Source organism: Parasteatoda tepidariorum, chromosome 1 (genome assembly GCF_982258835.1).
Source record: "Parasteatoda tepidariorum strain Cologne lab strain chromosome 1, Ptep-v5.0, whole genome shotgun sequence".
In the NCBI taxonomy this organism is placed as follows: Eukaryota; Metazoa; Arthropoda; class Arachnida; order Araneae; family Theridiidae; genus Parasteatoda; species Parasteatoda tepidariorum.
Window position 1 is genome coordinate 89,882,913 of NC_141755.1, and position 12,773 is coordinate 89,895,685.

The 12,773-nt window shown below is 29.8% G+C and overlaps 2 protein-coding genes across 2 annotated transcripts in view; both read right to left on the reverse strand.

Annotated features, from left to right (window-relative positions):
* Positions 1-9,649: 9,649 nt before the first annotated feature.
* Positions 9,650-10,957, reverse strand: LOC147816608 (G protein-coupled receptor dmsr-1-like). The gene has a single exon (XM_087168745.1). The coding sequence runs from the start codon at positions 10,877-10,879 to the stop codon at positions 9,797-9,799; it is 1,083 nt and encodes a 360-aa protein (XP_087024871.1). The 5' UTR covers positions 10,880-10,957; the 3' UTR covers positions 9,650-9,796.
* A 68-nt stretch (positions 10,958-11,025) lies between these two features.
* LOC122269728 (G protein-coupled receptor dmsr-1) overlaps positions 11,026-12,773 on the reverse strand; it is a 113,233-nt gene continuing 111,485 nt past the window's right edge. The window contains exon 4 of the mRNA XM_087168737.1: positions 11,026-11,162. The gene's annotated coding sequence lies outside the window, so the exon portion shown is untranslated. The remainder of the gene's footprint in view (positions 11,163-12,773) is intronic.

The window sequence follows — 12,773 nt, forward strand, 5'->3', positions numbered from 1 at the left end:
AATTCAAGCACACCGATTACGGCGTGAAGCTCTGCCAGTTTTAAAAAAATGTCTGAATAATTGCGCCTTCGAGTCATCTGCCTGTCTGTTTTCATGAGCTCCAGAACACTCGTCCGCGGCTACTAATATCACACATAACCAAAACGCACACGCACATGCACACATATCTATCTATCTGTCTGTCTGTGTCCCTGCGCGGGAGGCGGTGGTGGTCAAAGTCTGTCTATCCATCCACTCATGTCCCTGCGTGGGAGGTGGAGATGGCCAAAGTCTGTCTATCCATCCACCCGTGTCCCTGCGCGGGAGGTGGAGGTGGTCAAAGTCTGTCTATCCATCCACTCGTGTCCCTGCGCGGAAGGCGGAGGTGGTCAAAGTCTATCCAATCCATCCATCCATCTGTGTCCGTCCCTGCGTGGAATCTATCCCTATCCATCCATCTACGTCCGTCCCTCCGCGGAATCCATCCCTATCCAACCATCCATCCATCCATCTGTATCTGTCCCTCCGCGGAATCTATCTTTATCCATCCATCCATCCATCTGTATCTGTCCCTCCGCGGAATCTATCTTTATCCATCCATCCATCCATCTGTATCTGTCCCTCCGCGGAATCTATCTTTATCCATCCATCCATCCATCTATCTGTCTATCTATCAGTAAAGTTTGTGGCAGTAATAAGTCAAAGCAGTCTCAAATTCTTTACTTTTTCCGAAATAATTTTAGACGTGTAGAAACTTTACTGCCAGTTTTTTTTTATTAATTTCCAATTTCTTTAGAATAATTTTTGAAATTTTAATAAACCAATTGGACTGCTTTATCCTGACGTATACTTCGTAACACATATTTTGCTTACATTTCGGAAAATTACATTAAAAAAATATTGAACTTTCTGGTCAAAACCACTAATGCTCATATCAAACATAATTACTTCTGCTTTTGTTACTTTAAACAATTAGAAAATAGAATTACGCAAGCTTCGTTACTTTTGTCATGTAATACCTTTAAACATAAATCATTATTCTCAAAAAGAAGCGCTTTTACGTGCAGTTATAACCTTTTGACATTTGATACTATTGCTTGAATATTAAGGATGCTTAAGGTAAATCAAAAACGTTTGGCTTCTTCTTATGCTTTTTTTTTTACTTAAATTTATGTTAATTTTTCTTATTTTGTATTTGCCTATTTGAAAACGTCATTCTTTGTTTGTTTATGCGTGTACGTATTACTTTTTACATTCTGGAACTGTACTATTTAATTAAGCATTTTTTTCAAATTTTAATTTTCTCGTTTCTTATTTGTTTTAAAGTAACATTCACACTAAGATATTAACTACGCCACAGCTACTTCCTATAAGCATATTAAATTAAAAATTGATTTTTAGTTTATCTTGTGTGTTATTTTGCTCAAAGCACCAAAACGTTCAACTTAGTACAATTCGCGAATTATTCCCTCTTCATTCTATGTTACTTTTGTTTTTAAACATCTCAAATATAGAATTTTTATTATTAAGTTATCTTTTCCTTCAAGCTTAATTTATTTTTTATTTTTAATAAATGTGAATATATAAATTATTGTTACTCAAGAATATGTTAAATTCTTCAAAATATTATAGTTTCATTTCAATTTGTTGTGTAAACTTTGATCATATGTTTACGTTAACTTATGAATTGTTTGATACTCCATTGTCAGTTTAGAATTCTGTTAAATCTTCAAACAAGACTATTTTTATATTATGATCAGTAGAATATCTGGCGCTCATATTTGATGTTCAAAATATTTACTACTTTAATTTGATTTTCAAAATATTTATTCGAATCATTTCCGCGTTATATTGCTTTTATTTATTTTCAAAACAACTAAAGTATTTAACAATCTTATATGAGTATGAACGCATATATATTAATGGAAATTCCGATTAAAAAGAAATTTATCTGATTACCCTTACGTTAATTTTTTGCATTGACGCTACAATTATTATGAAGTTTACTTAGACATTTAAATCACGACTCATTGATTCTTTTACCGTTGACATGCCAGTGTTCCAAAAATGGCTTTGAGTTTGAATTTAATCAGCAATTGAAGTCCAAATAATATTTATTTTTCAGATATTTAAAATTTATAATATGAAGTATTTTTTTAACTAATTTTATTCCCTCTCCACAATTATTCGGTTTTCTTATGAATTTTAGAAATTCGATATAATTTGTAAACATTTATCTAGCTGGTAATAAAGTTAACCGAAACTCAATTTTTATAATGCTACTACTATACTTACAAACTTGTAGAAGGATCATGCAACTCTCTGTTAAGCATAAGATTCTAAATTAAATTTTAGTTTACAATTTTAAAGTAAAGTTATTAATTTGAAACCTAATGTACGTTTTTTGTTGTTGAAATATTGTCGTTTCAAAGGTTCTATTTTTATATTTCAAGTGATGCAATGTATTATGTGGTGTGTATTTGATTCAATTGGTATTATAATATCAATTCGAGATAAATAATGATGTTTAATTGGAAAAAAATTGCGCATGTATGTGTTTAGGTTCAACCTTTTTTTTAACGTGAATTTGCAGGTAATTGACAACAGAATGACAGAATACTTAGAAACTAGCAAAAAATGTACTCTTTCATATTCTGTATTTTTCTCTTTTGTTGAAAAATGCTAACTATTGAAAAGAAACTCACTCCTAGGGGATGGCTTTCAATGGGCTGTAATACTTTTTTTGAGATTTGACAAGGGTAAGAGTTGAAATTTAAAATAAAGTGGTTTTTCAATACGTTTTAAGCAATGGTTTTGTTTAGATTATTGCTATTGATAGTTTTTCCTTTTTGATTTTTGGAATTTAACTTCTATGACGAATTTGTTGTCAGAGTGAGTCAAATAAAAGCGTGTCCTTTTCTTTATTTGTATTATTTAGAAACTTTGCTTTCTCTTAGCTCCAAGTCTAAGAGATGAAAAATGATACAGCAAACAATGGAAGTTAGAAAACGCCATTGTTAGAAATCTTTCTAACAAATGACCTTGTTAGAAAGATTTTCTAACAAGGCCATTTAACTATTTCTGAATCATCTAGAAATTTTTCAGTTAAAGCCTGACGAACAATGAAGTTTAATTTATGCAGAAAACATAGATGAAAACAAAGTGGACGTCATTCTGTACCATATATGGCAACAACGTTACTTTTAAAAAGTAACGAGTAAAAGTACAAGTATTTTTTAAAAAAGTAACGAGAAAAAAGTAAAAAGTTCTTATTTTAAAAAGTAACGAGTTAAAAGTACAAGTACTAAACAAAAAAAGTAACGATTTAAAAGTACATTTCCAGCAAATCCAAAATTCAAAGTAACCTACAATTTTACTGAATAATATTCTTATGTTCTTTAATGTTTTTTCAAAATTTTTGTTATTTATTTAATTATTTTTAATTTTGAAAGTTATGGACATTAATTTATTCTTAAATTCGGGAGAATATTGCAATATAATTTTATAATATAATCGTATAATATAATTTCAAAATCAAATATAATTTTAATGTCAAACTTTTTATGGATTTGTAGGAAAAAGAAATTTTATCTATTGATTTTAATTTTTAGTTTATTATTTTTATTTATTTAAATTACCATTGATTTAAAATTGTTTTACTCTATAGAAGCGCGTTTTAAAAGCACAAACATAAACAAAGCAAACACGAGGTTTCAGATAGCTTTGTGATCTTTGAGCTAGTAAAAAATAACTGAATGTGCAGTATAAGTTGAAACAGAACAGTCTACAGTTTTATTTGTAACAATGGCTAATGCTGAAGTCATGCGAGAAAATCATTTTCTGAACATTTCTGCCTAACGGAATAATTAAAATTTGTAAGCGAATTTTAGTATCAGCAGCTAAATTAATACCTTCTAGTTTTCAAGAGTTAAAATAGTAATTGTAATAGTTTTCAATAGCACAAATAGTTCTGAAGTTCTTAGAGATTTGACTGGGCGTTGTTTGGCAGGGTCGGGCGTAAACATAATTTCAGCAAAAAATGTACTAGATAAAAATGTATTTAGCAAAAAATGCATTAAGACAAAAATGTATTATTAGTGAGTTCAAAACGAAAATTGAAAAACGTAACAACAAAATCCAACATTTTTTATCTAAGATGTATTAAATAAATGCATAAAACTCGAAAATGAATGAAAATAACTTGCTAATTAACATTTTTATTCATTTTGCAAAATAATTGCATTTCGATAGTGGTGTCACTGAGTCTGTTGCGAGAATTTCTCAGAACGTGCTTAGCCACGCTGAATAAACGCTCCACGGGAGCACTAGAAGGTACTGCGGTGTTATATTTCACAAATAATTTTTTTACGATTGGATATCGATTCAAAATTGATATGCTTTCCGTTTCGACATTTGAGCTCATGTATGCCATAAATTCTTCCGTCGCTGGTGATTGACATGATGTTTTCAGCTTTAGAAAATTGAAAATCCCTGGGTTTTTTTCTGTTACGTTATTAGTTATAGCAGGGTGTTCAGCTTGGACAATTCCTTCCAATTTTTTTGTAGCTTTCTCCCTAGCTATTTCTTCCAACCAATTAGATTTGATGCAAGGTACCAGACCTGCAGCAAACAATAAATCGTCCTGCGATTTCACATCGCGAAACCTTTCGTAGTTCAAAAGAGCCGTCTTTTCCCTTTCTTGAAAGGGAAAGGACGACTTTTTTGAACTGCGAAATGACAATTTTAAGAGGTCAAAGTATTTAAACACGAAGTTATCTGTGAATGCATATATATTGCACATTAATTTTATAAATTAGAAAAACATAAGCATTTTTTTAATTATTTTTTTTTACCGAAACTTACCGAGTTTTAGAAAAAAGTAACGATTTCATTCGACATTTCCGTTACAAATACTTGTACTTTTTCCCTAAAAAAGTAACGAAAGTACAAGTAAAAGTACTAAATTTAAAAAGTAACGAAGTACAAGAAAAAGTACGTACTTTTTACTTGTACCGGCGGTACAAGTAACGAAAGTAAAAGTACTGCCATATATGTTCTGTACGTAGCATTCATTACGTCGTTGTCTTTAAAAGTAATATTGGAGGAGATGAAGAGGAAAGCAAATCGCATGGTCAAGCTCGAATAGAAAACTAAAAGCTCAATTTTAAAATTGAATACGAAATTGAAATTTGATGAGTCAACAGAATTGAAAATGCCGGAAGCAATTTTGTAAAAATGTCATGAACGCATGAATTGAGTTCCTCTTGGCATACTTTAAAAACTATTTCTGAATAATATCTTGTAAATATATAATTACTTTACGGTTTAAAAAATTTAAACTGTTAATATAGTTCCCAAAATAGCATTTTACATTTTTAAGCTCTTTTCATTGGATACCAGTATTTTACAAACGAGGAAATGTACTACTGAAGCAATCGTAACCTTGTCAGTATAGAAATTTCCTGCCAAACGTCAATGTTCCAAAAATAGAACATAGTTAAAAACGCGATTAAAAAATTTTTTCACATTATTTTTTTTTTCTTTTACTGTCTTTAAATGCTCTTTGGTATTGAATTTATCAAGTTTCAAGTTATTCAGCATTTAAACCATTAAATAATTTTCAAACTTTCAAGTTTGCAATTTTAGTCAGATTTTTTCTTAGTGGGCAGTATTGTTTGGATTATTTTGTATTAATAAAGTGGATATTATTTTTTTGTAGTTTTATTATCGCATAGAATTTTTGCATACTAATTTCAATTTCTAATAGAAAAATCTGCTTCATTATTTATATTACCTACAATGAATTGCACACAATTGCTAATGGTAAAGGAGTTCGTGTGTCGGGTCAAGTATTAAGAGATGATGGTTTTACGCCATCAGAACAGTTTTTTAACCTCCTCCTTCTCGCTCCCGTGATATTTCCGGGCTGGAGTGTTCAGTAGTAACGCGCGAATAAGAATAAAACTAATTCATTTCCTTTGCCCGGAAAAAATTTTATTTCTCACTTTACACACCAGGTGGCAGTACTAGGATATTTTAAGGTAATTGTAGAAATTGTGGAAACGAGATGTAGGAAGGAAACTCGGTAATACTTTCTAGATTGTGACGTTGGCTTCTGTATCTCATGCTTTGAAATTTATCACACAAGAAAAAATTAATAATCTTTATTTATATTAAACGTAAGTTTCATAAAATTCTTTTTTAATGTTTAAAACACATATTTTTTAAATTTTCCTTGCTTGCTGTAAAATCAACATTAAGTCATAATGTTGGCTTCTCCAAAAAATTTAATTTTTTAAACTTTCAGGTTAACAAATCAAAAATTAAAACTGAGTATATATATTGTTCATACACATATTTTTATATAATTTTTATAGAAAAAAATAGGCACTTTTATGACCGTTTTCTTGAAAATTTGCCGATCCTTAATAAAGTTGTGAAATTTGGACTGTTGGTATGAGATGTAATTTTACCCTCTATCATGAAAATGATTATAGATTTTAATAAGTTTGGTTGGAAAAACGAGAGAAGAATGAATTTTACTCGTAGGTTTGTAAACTGTTCTGTTTTTTTCACCAAGTATTTAAAAGGAAAACTATTGATTTTTTGCTGGGTCATAATACGTTTTATTTTAAGAACGAGTTTACTGGGAGTTTATTATGAGTTCTTATTATTTTTACGAGTTTATTATGTGTTCTGGGAGTTTATTATGCAAGTTTGAGTTTCATTTCGAAATTAGTATTATAAAAACTATATTATACCTAATTGTTAATTTTATTTATAAACGATCCTGGTCTTAAAATACTTGTCTTATTGGCAGATTTGGTTCTTTTCTATGTCTATTGTTAAATTACATTATGTAAATCTCATAATTTTCACTTGTCATCGATCAATAAATGTACAGGATGGTTCTAAATTTTTGACCTAAACAATAAAAGGAGGGAAACTATAACCTGAGGAATATTGTTTCAGCTATTTTGCTAAAAATTACTTCAGGTAGATTGTCTTTTACTATAAACTGAAAATAATTGTGAAAAATCAAAGGAATCTTAGGATAATTATAAAATTAGATAAGTCTTCAATTTTGGACGAAAAAAATTATTCCGAGTATTTATTGTTGAATTTGATAACAAAAAAAATGAAATATATGATGTAATAGTTCAATATACTAACTACTTAATTTTAAAAACATGAAAATTAATATATTTACTTCCTTAGTAATCTGAATATTATGTATTTTATAAAGAAACAAACAATGCTATGCAGTGCGCGAAAAATAAGAAAAAAAGGACAATTAATAACTTTCCATCTAATGATTGGATCTAAACGTTTAAAGACTCAAATCTTATTGGTTTGACTGAATGATCTCAAACATCCCAATTAATTAGTGCAGGCGATATGTTGCAAAATCAAACATAAAAACGTTCTTCCTCTGAATAAACATACCCTATTTTTAATGGATTCCAAATACTGACCCCAAAATATAGGAGGTAGCCGCAATCTGGGAAACATGTCTCCCATAGTTTGGTCAGGAAAGCAATTTAAATTTTAGATCCCTTAATATTAATTTCACTTTTAGCGCATTCCGCCATATTTCGAGAACTTTTTAAGCAAGTTGAAAAATTTTTGAACACTATTGTAAAATTCGTTTATCCAAAGATAATTCCACGCAAATGATAAATTTTAGTTAATGTTTATTATTTTATTTAATAATAGTCTAAAAAATTGAATCATAGGATATACAATTTTTTACGTCATTTAAAAGTATGCAATTTTACATGGCAAAATACTAAACGTTAAGATCCCATCATTTGATCAAAAGTTATTCAGGGTGGGTCTTTTTGGTACAAAATGTATTTCAACAAAATGTTGGTATTTTCAATGTTGCCTAATTTTTGACTGCTCATCTCTTTAATCTATTTGAAAAATATCATGCTTACTAGAATGCGATTAATCCTTATCGTTTTAGAGATCGAAGCTGTTATAAAATAAAACAGCTATTAATAAGGGATAATAAAAATAAAATCTTTGCAAAAATAATTTTGGATTTTCTTTTTGCAAGGCGATGTGTAGATGTTTAAACAATATTGAGTGTAGATACTTTTATTGAAACAAGCTTAGTATTAATGCGCAATATTTTTAACAATGTATAATAAAAATGCATAAATAATTAAAAATTTTTGATTTAAAGGTATATTGAAGTGCATTTTTCGGGAAAAAAAAGAGGCAAAAATTAAACAAAATATATACATTTTGTTAAAAAAAAATATGAATCCCATACCAGATTGATTGATTAATGAAATCTAGAGATATTTGTAAAAAAAAGGACAACTTCATTAATCTACTCCATACGGTAATCTTTCTGATTTCGATGCTTTTAGTTCCGCTTTCTTCAGTAGTTGTTTTGTAGATTTTGTTAGCACTTTTGCTTTTTTTAATTGTTAAAATTGTTAATTGTTGTTCTTTAATTGTTGTTTGTGACCACTAAATAAATTTCTTTTTTGATAAGGACTCTAAAAATATTTGTAAAGAACGATCATTACAAAATACCCTATAATATTAAAATAAATTGAAATGAATGTATGTGAACTGAAAATAGGTATTGAATAAATAAGAAACAGCAACATGAATATGTTTATTATTCAATAACAATGAGCACCATAAAACAATATCAATAATTCAATAATATTTAGTTTTAATTGTTAGTTTTTAAAATACACCATAGAATAAATAAAACATGCCTATCAAAAGAGTTTGTTTTAAGGATATATATATATTTCATACTCGAGTAAATTTAAGAATTGTAAAAGAAATTAATAACTTTATTTTTTTTTTCAATATAGATTTTCAATTCCCATGGGAGAGCAAGGATTATAATGTCTGATAAAAAAGATAAAATTTAACTTTGTTACTGTGAATATAATTAAATATGATATATAAATTGCGCTTTTATTAGTTTGAGAGTTAGTAAATAAAAATTTATTGAATGTAGAAAATATTAACAATAATTATTTAAAAATTATTATTATTAATATTAAATTGATTGTAGAAATTATTAAAATGCTTTTCTTAATTAATACAATATTTTTGCAAATAAAACATAGTGATTTTCTCTAAATCTCCTTTTTTATCATTTATATGCTTATGTATGCTTTTTTACATAGCTAAGATAATCATATTGTTAACATACGATTTTGAGCTTTATGACATCCACATTAAATACATTCATTACTTGCTATATTCTATTTCATCGTAAATTAGACAATGTCGTACTACATTAACACACTACTTGAAGTAAAAAAATAAATTATTTGAGTTTTGACTTATTTTAAATTCAAATAATTAATAAAGAGCCCCAAAAAGAACATACAGAAATAAATACTAAATTACAAAATTATTTCTTCAAGTTGCACAGTACACAATGTCTATAAACACAATCTTTGGCATCGCGTTTAAACTTCGTAAAATTGGATATTCAATTGTTTAAGGCATTAAACACCACGTTTATTTTTTTCAAATGTACGCGTTAAGACTATACTTAAATTTTTTTTGTGAACATAGTGTTTAACGTATTAAACATACGAATAAAATAGAATTCATCTGCTCTGTATTTTCAGTATTTATATACTCGACGTACACAAAACACACCAGAAACAGAATAGGCAAATGATAGTATGCTAAAGTAAGAAAACATTTTCTGCCATCGAAGCAAATCGAAACTGATATGATTGGCTACACTTTTTTAAGAGTCCAGATTTCAAATCCAATGGATTTCCCATAGGATTTAAATATACTATGAGTTAATTGTCAGATTTATTCAAACAGTTTGAGCGCTACTTACATTTGGCGTTACTGTTAACATCCTGGACAGAAACAGACTGGCAAATGCGCTCCTGAAATCTCGACTCATGACGCAGTATATAATAAAGTTAATGGCGTTATTTACCAAGGCGAGAGAATCCATTACTTCACCGAAATTGAAATACACATTTTCATAAAAATCAGAACCCAAAATGCCTGTCAGCAGTGCTAAAAGTCCTGATGGAAATTCAGTAATCAGGAATAGCAGTAGCACAACCAACAGCATTCGCGTCGTGTTGTCATGGTTACTTTCAGAGTCAGGTCTTCTCATGAGACGATGGCGGCGTTGGTTTCTTTCATATAGGACTTTTATGAGTCCGAAACTGATGCCAGTGAGCAAAACACACGGAACAAGCTTCATCAAGACGCTGTAAGTCCAAAATGTCACTTTCTGAAGCAATTTGTTATGCTCATGAGATATCTTGCTGAAATCTACCTGGTAGATAAAGTCATTCCCTTCGTCTCTGTATTGGTATATTTCGAAGTTAAAATATGCTGGAATTGCAAATAATGAGCACATAACATAAGTGATTGCGATCGCTAATATGGCCCTGCTCATACTACACCAAACTACAGCGTGGTTAGGCAACGTTATCGCTAAAAATCGCCAAATGGCGAGAGTTACAGTCAGCCAAGTGGAAATATTGTGACATACAATAGTGAAATGTTGATGTAATAAAGTGAAAACTGCCCAACTATAAGCAAACTTATGCTTATCTTCTAGTCCTTTTCTAATATAGTTATGGTATGCAAAAGGTATGTATGAAAACATCACAAGCACGTCAGATACTGCTAAGCCTATTAGGATTGTATTCGTTGGAGAAATCATATTCTTTCTTGTCAAAACTATAATAATTAAAATATTTGATGTTATTCCAAAAATGCAGCATGCCAAACTGAGGTAACCATGCACTGATGCGTAAGCAATCCTGAATTCGTCCAAAACGTGTCCATAGTATGGAAGAACTATTGCTTCTGCAACGACAGAATCAGAAAGTGTGAAGTTCCAGAGTGATATGTTTTCAAAAGAAATATCCATGTTATAGTTTTCGTCTTGGGAAAATTCAAGAATGGAATGCTACTAATATTTTAAGAATCTATTAAAAGCATTTTTTTATTTATTTTGTTTTCATAGATAAGTCCTTAAAGGAATTAACTGTTCCGAATAACTTTTGCAGTTGTTTATAATCTATAGAACATTCACATAACTTTAAACCTTGAGTGCTTGAAAAACACAATGACGTTGACAAGTAAATGGAAAAATAAAACTAGGTTTTTCTTCTGATATTCATTGTGGAAGTTGTAAACCAGCTTGGATTTATCTGCAATAAAAATGCAATATGTAATATAAATAAAAACAATTATAACTACAGCTTAAATAATATTTTGAGATTTTATAGGAAAAAAATAACTTTCTTAATATCAGCTCAAACCAAACACAAAGACAACAATAACAATATAACATATTTAGATATGCGAACAAAAAAATAACTCATTTTCGTTCCAAGTAATTATAAATTTAAGCTTTAGCATCGTTCTTAGTGTCAATATTGCGAGTTATAATTATTTGTTTTTATTCACTGAAATGTATCCTCCATTTTTCTTCCCTTTAGAGTACGTATAATTAAAATGATTTTACTTCACATACTAAGCCGGCAGTAAAAAATTTAAGATTTAGTATGAAAATGATTTAATACTCCTTTCATCAAAGTGAGTTCATTGCTAAAAATTGAAATTATTTTTAATTTGCAATTACATACGATACACTAAATTGGGTTTTATGAAGTATTAGTAAATATTTATGAAACTAAAAATATTATTTGTTAAAAATGCATTTTGAATGAGGTATTTACAATATGTAAGCCTTATAAGCTTATGAAAAAGTAATGAGGAATTGCAGATCAGTGTAAACAAATATACACTGATATGACAAAAGTTATGAAATACCACTTATTGTATTGTAAGATCTCCTATATCTCTACAAAGTGAAACAACGTATGGACTCCACAAGTAGTAAGAAGGCTCTTGCAGAAATATTTAGTCATTCAGCCTCAATAGATGCCCATAATTGCAAAAGTACTGGGAGCAGGATTTTTGCAAGTCTGGACATCTATTGAGGATGCGGAAGCAGGATTTTGTACAGAAGCAGACCTCTCGATTACATCCCATATATGTTCGACGAGATTCATGTTCGGTGATCTAGAGCAGTGGTGCGCAAACTAGGGGTCGCGACCCCTGTGGGGTTCGCCAGAAGTTTTTTTGGGGGTCGCCAAATTTTTATGAAATGCATTATCCCTGCATGCTGCATACTATACAGTGTACATATAAAGAGTGAAGCGCCGTCACTCACTGTTTAATTGCAATTTCATGCTGTCCACTCTTTCTTTGACCGTAATGCGTAATGTATTCTCCATCTGGCTATCCGTGGAAAAACAATATCCCGTTTTATGCAAGAATGCCATCAGAGTGTTAATACAATTTGCATCAACGTATTTATGTGAAACTGGATTTATCAAACTAGTTTCAATAAAAACTAAATACCGCTCGCGTTTAAACCCTGAAGATGATATGCGAATTGCAATTAGCAACATACATCCAAACATCGATGAGATAATTAGAAACTTGCAGCCACATACATCTCATTAAAGGGCAATTACTGATTTTTGTGTTAGACAAAAAGTATTTTCTTAACATTAGAAATAAAATTAATATGAGTCAAATATGATGATGTTTTTATTCGATGAAACGAAAGAAATGCGCGAAATATACATCGTATTTGTGAACATTTATCTCTAGGGGTCGCCAAAAATTTTCTCTCTGCAAAAGGGGTGGCAGTCGAAAAAAGTTTGCGCACCACTGATCTAGAGGTCCAAATCATTCACAGGAATTATTCAGAACGTTCTTCAAACCAGTTGCTAACAATTAAGGCCTTA

Bases quoted from the DNA above. Each gene is read 5' to 3' on its own strand.
- LOC147816608 (XM_087168745.1), bottom strand. From the start codon at position 10,879: ATGGATATTTCTTTTGAAAACATATCACTCTGGAACTTCACACTTTCT.